Source organism: Myotis davidii, unplaced genomic scaffold (genome assembly GCF_000327345.1).
Source record: "Myotis davidii unplaced genomic scaffold, ASM32734v1 scaffold150, whole genome shotgun sequence".
In the NCBI taxonomy this organism is placed as follows: domain Eukaryota; kingdom Metazoa; phylum Chordata; class Mammalia; order Chiroptera; family Vespertilionidae; genus Myotis; species Myotis davidii.
In genome coordinates, this window is record NW_006283437.1 from 892,076 (window position 1) to 908,397 (window position 16,322).

A 16,322-nucleotide genomic window follows, 5' to 3' on the forward strand; every position below is an offset into this window, starting at 1 on the left:
GGGTGGGGCAGAGGGGACGAGTTGCCCACAGGGATGCAGGGGCGAGATGGCAAGTTGTAACGCAGACAGACCTGCAGGTGTTTCTCTTGGCCTGGGATCCACACCAGCCAGTCTAGGAAGCATGTTAACTGAGACACAGTTTTCAGGGACCATTTAAAAAAAAACAAAACAAAACCCATCCATTTCCCATCGAGAGCAGAAGGCTGCTTTGCTGGGCACCGCCCCCCCACCCCTCCCCAAAGGCTGTAATGGGAAACAGAAAACAGCTCCTGGCAGCTGGGCAGCCTCCTCGCCATCGCTGCCCGAGGCCTCCGAGAGCAATGGCATCTTTTAAGGGAGGCAGCAGAGAGGAGAGGCAAGGACGGGGCAAGCAAGGGGCACCATACAGAGAGCCTGACGTCCCTGCTGATACGCGACGCGTGAGGCTGGCCGATCACAGCCTCCCTAAGTGTTGCCGTGGTTTTCAAACGGAGCTGCCACTGCCTGTTAGCTTCAGGAGCTCCTAAATGGAGACGGCACCCTCAGGAGGCGCAGCCGATCGCTCTGTGCCCGCTGCGTCCGGGAGAACGGCAGCTCCGTGCTGGGGCCCAGCACAGACACAGTGTGGGCCACACCCGCTTCCTATTCCTGGGCAGTACTCGGTCCTCGCTGCGCTCCCCAAAGAAACCCCAGTCCTCCAGACACCCAGAGGCACCGCTGGGGCTCCGGGAGCAGCGATGGGGCCACACCAAGCAGGTTACGTAAACAGATGGCGCTCCTCCAGGGCGCAGAGAAGCGAGGACTGTGGCTCGTTCAGTCGTGCCGAGTGTGAGAACCTAGACAGCTTGAAACATTTCTCTGTGAGCTGTGACACGTGAGCTTTTTTTCTTCTCCTTCGATTCTTTCTAATTTCTGTTTCATTGTGTTAACAACAGCTCTGTGTCTAGCTGTCAAATGAGGAGCTGGCGCAGGCCCAGCAGCCCCAGGATCTTTCAGACTCCAGCCTGGATATGTCACCACTTCCATCAGCGGCGGCTCCCACTGCCCGAGGCCCCACTCCTTAGCAGGGCTGACGGGACTGCTCAGGACTTAGCCCTGGCCATCTGGTAGTAACTAGCCCCTCGGTGCCCTCAATCCCCAGCCCCACGCCCCACCCCCAGCACACTCTCCTCTGTAAGGAACTGCTGTTGCCTGGGAGCACTCACTCACACCCTCTCTCCTCCAAGCCTTTGCCAGGCTGTCTCCTCCCAGGAGCAGTGGCCTCCCCAACCAGACCCGGCTGTCTCCCAGGCAGCCTCCCTGCCTCCAGCAGGGGGCACTTCCTCCAGGAGGCCTTTCCTGGACCCTCCTCGATGCCTGGGCTTACCCATCAGGACAAAGGACACTCACCAAATAACTGGTAGAAAGGGAAAAGATTTGAAATCAGCTATCAGCTGGTAGGGAAGAAAGTTAAATAAATAATGACATGTCTATTTGATGTATGACCATGCAAAACACTTCCAAACACTGAAAGAAGATAAAAGAATATTAATGGGCATCACTCCATATAAGAACTCACAGTGCATGTAATGTGTTCCCTTTCTATAAATTATGTGCACAAGGTGTGTGTGCTATCTGTATGCATGTCTTATATATGCTCATGGAGATTGGGAGACTTCCAGACTGGTTCATTCTCTACTCTATCTTTTACTAGAGGCCCAGTGCATGAAATTCATGCATAGGTAGGGCCCTAGCGGCTGCTGGCTGCCAGCCCTGTCCCCTGGTTGAACTCCAGGTCAAACTCCCGGGTGAGGGGACAATTTGCATATTAGGCTTTTATTATATAGGGTGCTTGACTGTGTTTTTCAGATTTATATTATAATCAGTTCTTTCTATAATAAGAAACAAAGCTATTTTAAATGAAGGAGCTATTGCCATGGAAGAAAGCGGGAAAACAGAAATAAAGAGAATGGGGCATTTAGCCAGATGGGTAAGGTCTGCCTGGCGCTATGTAATGGGCTTCGTCTCAGTCAAGAACACAGAGACCTCCCACATGGCTGCCTCGTGTGTGCCTGGGGCCGAGAAGATGCTGACGGAGGTAGCCGGAGGTCCTGCGCATCCTCTGCCCAGCAGTGTAAGGGGTCCCTGTCCTTGTCATCATGGCGCTTACAGCTAGCAGAGGAGGCAGCTGCACACCGGCCACGGCAGGGTGCCACGGAGAGGCGCTGCCTGGGAGCAGAGGCAAGAGCCTAGGGAGGGCCAGGGAGGCTTTCTGGAGGAGGTGACACCGAAGCTGAGTAGGACCAGAAGGAAGGGCACCCCTTCCTTGAAGGACAGAAGAGCCCAGAAGAAACGGAGTGAAAATAGGGCCAGGCCAGGCTACGGTGCTGAGGGAGAGAGTCAAGGCCCAGCCCACGCTGTTCGCTGCTCAACTGGGTTGGATAACGCGAGGCTAAGGGCACAGGGAGCTTCCCCCCAGCCTCCATCAAGACAGGAACTGAAACTAGAAGGTGCCATGAAAAGATAACCAAGCCACAGTCTCTCTTTTTCAAACGTGCATATCCAATGAAATCCAGGGTCCTCTGTATGCCTCGCACATTCTCCACAGCGGGAAGCAAGGAGGGACTCGCCCAGGGAGAAGCGGCCGGGAGCACAGAGCCACGCTCACACCCGACCACTTTCAAAGGCTGTGCATGGACCCAGTGCTTCCGCCGAGCAGTCCGGCACCAGCGTGGTTGGGCCGCGGTGAAGGAAAGAAAGGCGAAAGCCCTGGTCTGCATTTCCTTCCTGCTCATCTGCTTGTGGCTGTGTCCCCTCCAGACTGAGAGCTGAAGCCCCTGGCTGTGCCCGTCACTGCTCCCCAGGCCCGGTCCGGGCTTTGGCACATGGAGGACCCCGTGCTGTCCAGTGGATGATGTCAAGTGCTGATTGTGAGCCGGATGCCGTGTAGCCGCCTTCCACACATCATCTCCCTTAACCGCCCAGCAGGCTCTGCTGTCCGAGGAGGAGTGGGTGTAGAGAGCTAGACTCCAGACCTGACAACTGGCCCCAACCTTCCATCAGTCTTCTACATTTTTGCCAAAACGGAGTTGCTCAAAGCACCAAGAAAAATAAACACCACAGCCCTTGCGATTCCACAGCCGGCATCTCCACGATGCAGCATGTGGTCTGCGCCCGGGTGCTGGGGGATGGGCGGTGCCTGCTTTCCACCCTTTGAACCGAAGTAGACTCGTTACTTTTTGTTCACCTTGCTTTTCAAAACCCAGATGACAGGCCACCATCTCTCATGCCAACAAAGCACCACAGTTTCCTGATCTCTTCTTCACCATTAACCTGGAGCCACGCTGCCGGCTTCAAAAAAGCCAGCCCCCAAAGAGGAACTGTCCCTCCGTCTGCCGGTGTTCCCATGGCTTTGATCCCCACAGGGCTGGGAGGTCACCTCCACCCAGCAGGTCATTTGAAAAGTTCACAACGTGGTCAGCTCTCCCCGGTAAAGAAGAACCAGGATTCAGCCTCAGCTGCCTGACTCCAGGGACCACTCTCACTGCCTTCTGACTTCTATCCAATCACCGGGCACGCACTTACCCTGGGTACCAGTCTTGGCACCACCAACCCCCAACTACACAACCTTTCGTCAAGTTAGTGAGGTCCCCGAAGCCACGTTCCCTGCGATGGCAACGGGCCTACTCTGCAGTGTGCAGTGAGGATGACTGGGCGATGTGCACATACGATAGCTGACAAGGTAGCCGCTGGCTGCTGCCGAGTGCTGACTGGCTCAGTCCTGTCCTGTGAGCTAGTCCGACACGTGTGGTTGTGCTCTGGCCACAGAGGGGTCCGGAAGGCCCTGCACCCTAACCTATCCTAGGATATTACTGTTATAGGCACCTAAAACACAAAACCGCCCTGGCCGGGTGGCTCAGTGCACGGAGAAGTGGAAGATTCAATTCCTGGTCAGGACACATAGGTAGGTTGTGGGCTCAATCCCCTGTCAGAGTGAGTATGGAAGGCAGCCAGTGATGTTTCCTTCTCTCTCTCTCTCTCTCTCTCTCTCTCTCTCTCTCTCATCAATAAAAATGTAGCCTTTGGTGAGGATTTAAAAAGTTAAAAAACACACACAACAACACAAAATGAAATCTTTCTCACCAAGGCTGGTGGCATGGGCGAGGGGCGGCAGGTGAGGCGGGCCCCGGGCTCCCGTCAGCGGAAGTGAGGAAAGATGTGTGCAGGGCAGGGCTGCCTCTCCACTCACAGCCGAGTCGCAGGCTAAGCAGACGCACGGACCCCCTGGGAGCTGCTGTGTCTCACACCCTAACCCAGGGGTGGGCAAACTTTTTGACTCGAGGGCCACAATGGGTTCTTAAACTGGACCGGAGGGCCGGAACAAAAGCATGGATGGAGTGTTTGTGTGAACTAATATAAATTCAAAGTAAACGTTATTACATAAAAGGGTACGGTCTTTTTTTTCCAATAGTTTTATTCATTTCAAACGGGCCGGATCTGGCCCGCGGGCCGTAGTTTGCCCACGGCTGGGCTAGTCGGTTGTTTTTAAGAAACCACACTTGTAAATAAACAAACACGAAATATGCGTTTCCCCTCCCTTTCCAGGTCATGGGCCTCTCTCTCCCTCCAAATTCTACTGACACCAGACGTCTCCACGGAGTCAATACTTCTACCAGGACCGGCCATGGAGGTGGAAGAAAGTTAGTGAGCCCAGCGCCATAAAAACAAGGGAGAGGGGCTCAAAGGGGAGGGAAGGACGGCCCTGGCCCACTTGGTAAGAACACCATCCCGGTGCACCAAGGTTACAGGCTCAGTCCCCGTGAGGGACATACAAGACAACCAATGAGGGCATACGTAAGTGGAACAACAAACTCTTATCTTTCTCTTTCTCTCAAAAATCAATAAATTAAAAAAATAATTTAAAAAGGAGGAAAGGAGTCTGAATTTATATCCAATAGACATACTCACACATACAGAAAGCCAGGAAGCTATTGAGAGAATGAAGGAGATTTCGATGTGCTTAATAAGAGAGATCTCCGGACGGACGGGGATGGAGGGGAGCACAGACCTGCACAGGCGGGTGGGTGCAGGAGGGGGTCCCTGGTGCGGGAGGGGGGGCTTCACTGCACAGCTTTTGATGCTGCCTGAATATTGTACTTTTTCAGTTTGTTTTCTTATGGGAGGAAAATCAAAGTACCAAATAACATAGAGAGGTCAAGAAAGATAAGACACATCTGTGAAAGGCCTTCCTGAGGCCATTGCTGACTCACGGAGATCAGTGCCCATAGGAGAAGCCAGGCTGCACCAGAATGAGGAAAGAATGGGCTATAATTAAGTGGAGCATTAACTGGCCACTCTTTCAAACCTGTGCACGACAGGATAAGGCCGTGGCCCCAGGAGCAGGTAGGAGGAGCCCGCGGGAGGGCGGGGTTTCTAAGATGAGAAGGTGTGGCTGGGTGTGTGTTGGAAGAACCAGAGGAAGTCGGAGTGGATGCTGCTCTGCCTCCTCAGTGGCGACCACCCTTCCTAGCGGCAGAACCCTCTCCTCCGCCCAAGAGGCCTGGTCCAGACAGGAGGGGCCGGGTCCCCCGCCGTGACCTAGGCCTGGCCAGTCACGGGGAGTGAGAGCTCAGAGATGGCTGTCCGGCTCAGTACCTTCCAGTCGACTGAGTCCCGGCTGCTGGGAGTCTTAGGAAAAGGAAGCCGTGGTTTGCAGAAGCGGCTAAGATGAGGGTGTAAGTCGCAGGATGCAGGGAAATGGGTCCCTTCCGACATTCCTCAGCCCCTGAATCTGGCCCTAACGGAACACTTTAAAAATGTTCTTTAAGTGTCCGTTTGAATCAGGCTCCTATTTGCAATCACAGGAGCTTTGATTGATACGGAGAGAAGCCGTAGGCACAGGCAGACAGAGAGGTGGAGCAGGGGGGGCAGGAGGTCTTACACGAGGGGTACGCGGAGGGAAGGGGTCCAGGAGGTCAGCACGCAGGCCCAGGAAGTCAGGAGCCACCCCCACGGGTGCCCGCTGCCTTCATTTCTCCCTTGACCTAGGAGACGGGTGATCAGCTGAGACCGCGGGGGCGGGGGCGGGGTGCACAGCAAAGCTGATGTTTGAATCCGGTTCTGTTAGACTCTCAATCACATTCTGCTTGACCCTGTCTCCCCGGGTCCGTCCGCTTCCCTCCTCCAGTCCTCCCCGGCTTGGCCACTAGCTTTCCGGGGCGTTGTGGTAAGAGTTAAACCTGGGCAGGGGTGACGACGAATCCAGGAAGCTGACGTCATGAATCTTCACTCAACAGAGCCCATGGCCCAGGGACGTTCAAAACCTGTGTGTGTGCAGCTGGCTGGGAGGCGTGGGGAGTGCACTGCAGAGGCCAGGAAGGGGGGCTCTGGAGGCAGAGGTGGGAGTTTAATTACACCGGCACTCACGTACCCGCTGTGTGACCGTGGGAAGTCGCTTCGCCTCCCTGAGCCGTTTCCTCGGGAGCACAGAGGAGCCGATAGCACACCTGCTTCAGGGGGTTGGGTGAGATGGCAGCACCGTGCTCCGTGCTCTAGTGAAAGGGAATCATTCCATAGGGCCTGCCTGGCCCGTTTGATTGTCTTTGCTAAAAGCGGAGTTATTGATAACACTGAATGGAGCGTCTGCTTTCTTGCCTGGTTCTGCTTTGTTCCCTGCGTAGGCAAGTCCTGGCACTGTTTTAAGCGCCTTCCGGTCTTACCTCATGTCCTGCCAACCCCTCCAGGAGGCAGGTGCCAGCACCCCGCACGCGAGGGCACGGAGTCGGGAAGGCAGCTCCAGGGAAGAGTGGGGTCCCACTCCTCGGGCATCTTCCAGTTCTCGACCTCTATGATATGTCAGTGGTTGTTGCCAGACATATCCTAAGAGTTTCATGCCCACCCCCCCAGCATGCTTCCCAGCTACCGTTCAATCCAAACTGTTGGCTTCTATGCCAGGAGACAGTTCAAAGCCCTGCACCTGGCAAGTGACAGGAACTTCACTGGCCTGGAAACCTGCCCATTCAACCCATCCCAGGGAACCTGGCTTGGCGGCAGTTTCTATTGGGGCTCCAGGGGCGAGTGGGTGGATGGAGAGAGTCAAGCAGGCAGGCTCCAGGCTTTCTGTCCTAAACGACTCTTGGCTAGCTGTTAGTCAGTGTGCAAACCAGCCCAATGCTCCTATTACACTCTCCGCGAACCCCACACCCTGCGCCTGACTGGAGTGCCGCATCCTTGAGGCCCCCACCGGCCAGCCATTGCGTGCTGGCTGTCAGCCTCAAAATCAAAGCCTCAAGGAACAAGTAGATTTGCATTTAAAGGCCTGCCAGTGAGTTATAAAAGGTGAGACTATGCCACTTACTTGTGGCGATATTTTATAATAAATGTGAAATCATTTGAACTGTAAGAATACTTGGTCTTTTCCTGCCGCACAGTGGGCGCCATCAGATGGAGCATCCGTTCTCCTGGCAGCGTGGTCGGAACCTAAGGAGCTCCAGGGGCTGCAGGGAAGTGCCAGGCCGGGCAGTGCTGCCTCCCCAGCTCCACGCCCCATATGCAGCGCCTACAGCCTCCTGAGGGGCCGTGAGAAGGAAGCGGGAAGACTGGGAGCAGGGAAAGCAGTGCCTGGGGCAGAGGGAGTGCGATCTGTGTGAACAGCAGAGGTCCCATGAGAATTATCTTAAACCCCAGCTTCCCGAGAGGCATTGTTCTGTGAGCATTCAGGGAGATTCCATTCCTAAATCAATCTCCCATCTCCTGGTTAGCCATGCGGAATCGGGCTGGGCCCAGAGAATCCATGTGTTAATCAGTCACCAGGGGCCCATGTGTGCTGTTTACGAAGCTCTGCTAAGCTACCTCATGGCACCCGTGGCACCGCCTGGGCAATGACAGACGGCAGGAGTCACAGCCTGTCCACGCACTGCACCCTGAGGCCCCTCACCAGTCTACCCCGGTGCACACTGCACCCCACGTTGCCAGGACCCACACTGCAGCCCTGGATGAATGGGGCAGCGGCTGCCCGACGGCCGTTAACATGGGAGACCCTGCTGAGCATGGGAAAACACAGTGCTGTACTCCGGCCCCCACAGCCCCCCTCCAGCCCTCAGCAGAGCGCACTGCAGGATCGGCTCCCAGAGCTGAGCGCTCACTCAGTAAGCATTCCAATTACCTGCCGTGGTCTAAGCCGGATGCTAAGCGCTGCCGTTCGACCGTTCGACCACGAGAGGACTGTCACCAAAAAGGCACACGTGATACTGAACCAGCAATCACAGGAGTTTGATGGGACACTGGGGCAGGGTCCCCACTCGGACCACAGGGCCTCCCAGAGGGTGCCCTCTGCCCGCTCCCTGAGGGGAAGGGGCAGGCCGGGGGCGCTGGCAGAGGCTGGGCACTCGGGGACTCTGGGTGGACAAAGCCAAAAGGAAAGGAAAGGCAGCAAGAAGCTCAGCAATGTGCTTCCCTTGGGGGAGGGGCACAGCTGGACCTCGGGAGCCCCCAACGCCATCGCTCAGGAACCGAGATGCGGTTCTGGGGCCGCGGAGAGCCCTCGGCAGGGGCTTAAACCCAGAGCGCCACATCTCACTCTGCGCCCTGAACGACCCTCCGAAGCCAGTGTATTCCAGGGCTAAAGGCAACACTGACAGCTCTTTGCCACCACAGAGATGGCATGGGGAACCCCTTAAAGCCCCCGTAAAGGATTCCCATGGCCGGCACTGTCGGCACCCTCCACGGCGTTGGAACGCACTCCTGCTATTGCCCACGGTTTCCCTGCCCCGTTCTTCTTAGTGGTGTGCGTGAGTCAGGAGCGCCAACAGACTGTGGGTGCTCAGTTCCCACGAGGCACGCGGGCGCTCGCCCTGAGCCCCTGGGAAGGAGTGGAGAAGGGGAGACGTGAAATCCTTACAGGGGGTCCAGGCCCGCATGCAGACATGCAAGGCACTCGCTCAGGTGGCATCAAATGAGTGGGCGGCATTGTCATCATTGTTTCTAATTCAGTCTAAGGGTGACGGGCAGTGCCCGCTTCCCCTGAGAGAGGAGGTAGACATCCCACCGTGCATAGCCCGGTCCATCACTGTATGTGAGAGTCGCTGCTGGAGCCCACGCAGGGAACTGAAGGCACTGGCCAGCGAAATCCGCGCACAGCCGCCGAGGGATCCTGACTACTGCCACCTTTTTCATTCCCCACAAGAACAGCTACATTTACCCTTTCCTAGCACCTTCTGTGAGCCAGACACTGGGCTCGACCCTTTGTAGTCATTATTGCTTAGCAGGAATCGTCAAAATGCTGGACCAGCCAGAGGGGCCTCGGTGGGAATAACCAGAACTGATGGGAGTGGGCTAAATGTCAGCAACTTCCCCAGAGGCCACACACTCACCATCCACAGCCTCAGACGGCTTGTGGATGCATTTGATTTGGCCGGAATTATGTTTAATTTTTAAAAATTTGTTACCCAGCTGGCGTGGCTCAGTGGTTGAGCATCGACCTATGCACCAGGAGGTCACGGTTCGATTCCCGGTCACAGCACATGCCCCAGTTGTGGGCTTGATCCCCAGTGTGGGGTGTGCAGGAGGCAGCTGATCAATGATTCTCTCTCATTATTGATGTTTCTCTCTCTTTCTCCCTCTCCCTTCCTCTCTGAAATTAATAAAACTGTTTTATAAAAATAAAAAATAAAATCTGTTGCAAAGATATAAAAAAGTAGTGAGATTTCACATAAAGATGCTGACAAGGACGGACCAGTGCGGTGCCTGCTTCCTTGCACAGGAGGCCCGGCCAGCCCAGACAAAGGCAGCGGCTGCGGCCTGGCTAATGTGAAAGGCTGCAATACCAGTGGTGGCCACCAGGTCCTCCTGCTGGCCGCTGGGAATGAACACCCGCTGAGCCTTCTCGGTAGCTGGCGCTCTGCGGTCGGCCTCTGGCCCCATCCCCTGACCATGTTTCCATGGCCTGCCTTGCCCCGTAGGCAGCTGAGCTGTCACCCAGGCTGGGCAGGAAGCAGTGTCTTCCTTACAGAGATTCTCTCTGGCCACACTCCCGGCCTCTGCCTGGCCCTGCCCACAGGCTCTGTGATGCTGACACCGCTGGTCAGGAGGCCACACGGAAAACCACTGCCCTACAACCAAAGCCTGAACCCCAACGCCGCTGGGTTCAGAGCCGGCGGGCATGGGAGCATTTGCATTCTTCCTCTGGCCCACTGAGGAGGGGATCCCCATTTTGAGACGTCACGAATGGCCCCACAAAACTCCAATGAGTAGTGTCCACCTCCAGTTTCCTGAACAGACAACCCATTCTTCTCTTCTAGATTGCCCTTTGACCTCTTCCCAAATCCTATATAATAAAAGGGTAATATGCAAATTGACCCTAACAGCAGAATGACTGGAAATGACTGGTCACTATGACACACACTGAACACCAGGGGGCAGACGCTCAATGCAGGAGCTGCCCCCTGGTGGTCAGTGGGCTCCCACAGGGGGAGCTCTGCTTAACCACAAGCCAGGCTGATGGCTGCCAGCACAGCGGTGGTGGTGGGAGCCTCTCCTGCCTCCTCAGCAGCGCTAAGGATGTCCGACTGCAGCTTAGGCCTGCTCCCCGCTGGCATGTGTACATCTCCCGGGGGCTCCTGTGCTGCCAGAGGGATGTCTGACTGCCAGCTTAGGCCCCATCCCCTGGGGAGTGGGCCTAAGCCAGCAGGTGGCCATCCCCCGAGGGGTCCCAGACTGCGAGAGGACACAGGCCAGGCAGAGGGACACCCCCCCCTCCCGAGTGCACACATTTTTGTGCACGGTACCTCTAGTGGTGTAATAAAAGCGATGCTGCTGCCTGTGACTTGCAGGCCCCTCTCCAGCCGCAAGTGGACACACGGGCACACTAAGAAATCACATCAGCAGGACGTGACGCCGTGCCCTTCAGAGATGCTACGCCTGAGACCCTGAAACTCATTATCAACTGTCCTGTGCAGGCGCAGACTGAGCGCTTTATGCATAGACGGTCCTCCCTGTGTTACAGAAGATGAGCGGAGGGGCCAAGGGGAGCTCACGCATCCCAGTCCACCATCGCTAGAGTCATCAAGAGTGCGTTGGGCCCGCCGTATCCGCCGAGAGTCAGACACTGTTAGGAATACTGAGCCCAGTCCTGTGTATCTTAGATGAGTGTTGATTACCTGGAGGACAATAGGCACTTGGAGGTGATGTCATCTGAGACATGCTTGCAGGTACATGTATGTGTGAGTGTGTGTGTGTGGCAGGAGGGGCCTGCCTCTGAGCACCAGGAGATGTCCAGATGGAAGCAGGACTCACCGGGGCTGCTGTCTTCTAATCGTTTGGGACGTGCAGGACTGGGGCGATGAGAGGTCATTGGGAGACTTTCTCAAACCACCTGCCCTTGGCCCCGGGCATTCTGTGCCTCTGCCGGGCCAGACTGTGAAGCCTGGCTCCGTGGTGCGCTGGCTGAGTGACCTCACAGCCTCCATTTCCTCTGCCATTACAAGGAGGAGCAGGTCGTTGTGAGGACTTAGGTCAGCGGTTCTCAACCTGTGGGTCGCGACCCCTTTGGTGGTCAAACGACCCTTTCACAAGGGTTGTCTAAGACCATCCTGCATATCAGATATTTACATTATGATTCATAACAGTAGCAACATTACAGTTATGAAGTAACAACGAAAATAATTTTATGGTTGGGTCACAACATGAAGAACTGTATTTAAAGGGCCAGAAGACTGAGAACCACTGACTTAGATGTTGCATGTGAAGTGCCTAATCCGGTGCCTGGCACATAGTGAGTGGCCAGAAAATTAATGAAAATGTGTACCATTACCATGGCCGTTTCCTTCACACCCGAGTCCCTGACACCTGCCGGTTTCTATGACAATGTTTATGTTCACTTTCAGCCTTCGTCGGCAGTTTTACAGCCCATAGTAATGCCCCTGGGTCTCCGCTCTGCTCAGTCTAACCAGGAACATCCCCCACGGAACACCGATCTGCCTAACCCAGGGGCTGACGAGCATCGCGGGTCTTTGGGGACGGAGCACCCTTGTGTGTGCAGGTGGGGAAGGGGCCTTCATCCTTGTGCTACACAAGCTCCCGGCGTCTGTGAGCGGGTCCGCTGCTGTCTCATCTCCTTCCCTTTCGGGGGAGCCTCTTGTTTACTGACTGAGACGGTGAGAGCTTCAGAATTAAATTTACATACTGTGGAGACGCACGGCCTGACCTTTTCAGTGGCAGTATGAAGAGACGACACCGACCAAGGGGGAAGGACGAGGGGGAAACTGGGTTCTTGACCGCATCTGTGAGTGGGCTGACCCCGCTCACCAAGCCCCGTCCCGAACGCTGCCAGCAGGGCCGGTCAGTTACCGAACTGATAGAACAGCCTCAGTAGCCATCGTCCCCCGACATTTATAGAGGCCAGGCTGCGTGGATGGAAATCGCCATTTCTGTACCTGAGACTTTGTACAGAAATGTGAGCGATCCACATGCCCGTGTCCACGCCCGCCTCTGAGAGCAGGGAGGGCGTACACGGGCAGGCGGGGAAAGAGCATGGGGTGTACACGTGGCCAATGGCCAGAGGGAACGCCTACTTACGGCTTTTGGCTTATACGGGGGCTGAATCTCTTTGCGTTCCAGTTTCTCCCAGTCAATATACCGGAAGAACGCGTGCTCTTTGATGTCCCGCTCGCCTTCGGGCCCGCAGCCCAGACGTTTGCCCGGGTGCTTGGTCATCAGCTTCAAGAGAAAGAGAAAGGGAGGGGTTAGTGACCTCTGGGGAGCCGCCTGAGACACAGAGCGCCCCGCTAAGGAATTAGGGAAGGAAGGACCCTGCAGAGTCCCAGCCAAAACTAACAGTAATATCGATGGACACTGTAATTGGGAAAAAGGACATAAAAAAAAGAGCCCCAGGTAATTTTTTGTTGCTGTTATTGTTAATCTTCACCAGAGGATATTTTTCCCATTGATTTTTTTTTTTTAGAAAGAATAAAAGGAGAGGGGGAGAGAGAGAAACATCCATGTGAGAGAGACACATCGATTGGTTGACTCCCTCACTCGCCCGACCAGGGTGGGGATCGAGATACGTGCCCTCGGTGGGCCGATGCTCTAACCACCAAGAACACCAGCCAGGGCCCAAGTAACTTTTATTTTTTATTTTTCATCCCAGCAATGCTTTCCTGGCCAAGGGCTTTGTACCAGGAGGACCCGACAATAGCGCCTGCAGGCTATTCGTCCAGAGCGAGATCCCTGTGGTTAACCGAGACCCGGACTTCAAGTTAGAAAGGTCACCACGATGAATCTGGGTTCAAGAATAAGATTTATGCAACCACTGCTGCACTGATGAGAGCAGCTCCGGTCTCTTCCCACCCTCCTCCCGCCACGAGAAAGCCGGAGGATAGCCCTGGCCACGGCCACAGCCAGACAATGTCGGCTTTCTCAGTAAGCCTCCCTGACAGCAGAAGGAAATACTAGTCAGATGGGCCCAAGTTTCAAGTAATTACTTCCCGAAAGCTCATTAAACAGTCAAAGCCAGCCCGGCTCCTTTCCCTCGCCTCACACTCCCCCAGACTCCGCAGGGGCCTCCTGTGAAATTACTTATCAAACCCTCCATCTTCGGGCCTCAGGGCCGCGCAAGAGACCAGATGAATAGCTGCTCCGAGGCTACACCAGACAGACTTTCTCTTGCGAGCAAATCAGAGCTTGGAACTGTCTCCATCGGCACATGAGCGAAGGCACAGGGTGGACAGGAGGAGTGGTGATTATTAACAAGTACCGACAAGAGGGCATCCACACACAGCCCTGGCCGGCGGCTCCGTGGTTAGAGCATCGCCCTCGGACTGAAGGGTCATGGGTTCGATTCCCAGTCAAGGGCATGTACCTCGGTTACGGGTTTGATCCCAGCCCCAGTCGGGGTGGGTGCAGGAGGCAACCCGTCGATGTGTCTCTCTCACATCAATCTCTCCCTCCCTCCCTCCTGCCTTATCTCCTCCCTCTCTTTCACTCTCTCTAAAAATCAATGGAAAAAAAATATCCTCAGGTGAGGATTCTTTTAAAAAAAGAGACGAAACAAAAGTGATTGGGACATACAGGTCCAAAAGCTCCCAGCGTTGACCAGACACAGGAGCCCATGGCGTCAGAGCTCTTAGATTGTTGCCCAGGATTTGCTGATTGCGGGGAAGGGAGGGGCCCAGCCAGTCACACCTACTCTGTTGGCCATTCCGCTCAGCTGATTCCTGCTTTCAAGATAACTTATCTCGGCCACCTTCTCCCCCCCCACCACCCACCCTCCCACCCCGTGCACACGCACAAACTTTCCACATGTGCTCCACCTTCCAGGGGAGAATAACTGGGCACGCAGCGTTCTAAGCCACGTCTTCACTTACACACACCACCCCACGTGGTTCTGACAATAGCTCCAGGCACTGGGCATTTATTTTCTCCATCGAATGACAGGCAGGCGGCACTCACAGAGGTCAAGCAACTAGCCAGGACTCGCAGAGCGTAAGGGGCAGAGCCGAGACTGACCCCGCCTCTCACCATAAACCGTGGGCTTTTAAGAGGAATGGGAGAGCTCTTTACTGGCGGGTTCCCAAGGTATCTGTGGCTTGGTCAGGGAGGGCCTATGGAGGGCGAGCAAACTGAGCTGAGCCTTGAGATCTGTGTAGGGTCAGGATGGAGGGCGGGAAGGCTATGAACCGTGGCCACAGAACCACCACCACCACTATCAGGAGGGCACCGTGCACGGGGCAGGCTCATGCCCACGGCTTCCCGCGCACGTTACACCTCTGTCTCCACAACACTCGGAGGCCTTAGCAACTCTTATCGTCACTTCCAGACAAAGAGGCTGGGTCCAGTAAAGGAGCCATTCGTCCCAGGCCGCACAGTGAAGCAGCAGCAGCGGCCGAGCACATGTGCCCGGCCCCCCGGCCCGCGGCTCTGCCCGCAGCGCCTCCTGCCTCCACGCTGGACGCTGTTCAAAGCGGTGTGGCAGTCTGAGCAGATGTGCTGATGTTTCGCTTTGGTAGAAACTAGGGTCTGTCAGGATGGATATAGGAAGTGCATTTTCACTGGGGTTGGGACTGCATTCAAGAGCCTGGCTTAATGTTCATGTACGGGGAGCTGCCAAGCGGCCACAGCGGCCACAGCGGCACTCAGCGAGGCGCTGCGGTCCCCATGGCTGGTGCAGACAGCGCCCGTCCCCGAGGGCCTCCCAAACGGACGCCTGGGCACTGAACGGAAGCCTTCGGCTGTTCCCTGACCAGCGCCCCTTCTTTGGAGGCTCAGCCTTGAGAAAAGGGACTCTGACCACTCAACTCAGCCACCAGCCTCGTGGTTGGAAAGTCGCCCCAGTGAACCCTGAAGGTTCTGGGTCCTGAATTAACAGAAATCTGCCCTCCCAGGAAGCTGCTAACTGGAGCTGAAGCTGAGGCCTGGACACTTACCCCAAGGCCGCCTCAGCCCCGCTGTGCAGGCCGGCAGAGTGAGGGGCAGGCCCTGAGCATGCACTAAGCACCTACTGTGTGCAACACCACTCAAGGAGCTTCCTGTTAGGTTAGGTTCTTTAACACTCTCACAAACTCTGTTCAATGAATACTATTGTTTCCTTTTTAGAGATAAAGACCCCCTACCCCACCTCCCAGGTCTAAGTGACTTGCTTCAAACCATGCTCCCAGGAGGTGGAAGGTCAAGATCTCAAAGGGCTCTTATCTCCAAAACTTATCTCCAAAACTCCCCACTTTAAAAATCCCAATCGTGGGGGGTGCAAACCCAAATGCCCAGAGGCATGTGACAGGGCAGTGCCAGCGCTGGCAACAGTAACCACAGCTCAAGGGCTGGGGCAGAGCCCCCGGCGCTGTTCCCATTCACACGCGCCAACGCCTGGAGTCACCGCGGACCCCGTGCGTAGGCCCATCAGCATCCCTGATCTACCGGTGCGGGCAATGTCCCTGCGGCCCAAGGGCTAGCAGGCCAGGGACAGGTCTGAGCCCAGGTGGCACCTGGCAGATCGGAAAGGGTGCTCTGTCTAAAGGGGTGCTGGTTTCCAAGCCAGCGGACTGAGACCGCGTGTTTTAAGGGAAACTGGCAGCTGAATGCTTGTGGGAAATCCTGATTTTTCAATGCCCGCAGCCACCAAACAGACTGAAGGCTCAGGCACGCCTCTCCTTCCCACCAAGACCCTCAGGGCCTGCACTACCTCCCCAGGCCCTCTTTTCCTTACAAGCCTCGCTTTGGCTCCTAATGAACCTGCAGGTCTCAATGCTCTGCCCTTGCCTCGCACCTCAACGAAAATACTTTTAACCAATTCACTTTAAGATGTTCTCTAGACTGAGCCTAATTCACATGCGGTTTCCGGGGACATTTGCACATTAACCGAGGCAGCTGAACCG

At 55.6% G+C, this 16,322-nt stretch overlaps 1 protein-coding gene across 1 annotated transcript in view; it reads right to left on the reverse strand.

Annotated features, from left to right (window-relative positions):
* PRKCB (protein kinase C beta) overlaps positions 1-16,322 on the reverse strand; it is a gene marked incomplete at its 5' end in the record, with an annotated part of 308,734 nt that overhangs the window by 9,572 nt on the left and 282,840 nt on the right. Inside the window, 2 exons of the mRNA XM_015563848.1 lie at positions 12,532-12,680; positions 14,634-14,642. Of these exons, the coding sequence (XP_015419334.1) occupies positions 12,532-12,680; positions 14,634-14,642 (158 nt within the window). The remainder of the gene's footprint in view (positions 1-12,531; positions 12,681-14,633; positions 14,643-16,322) is intronic.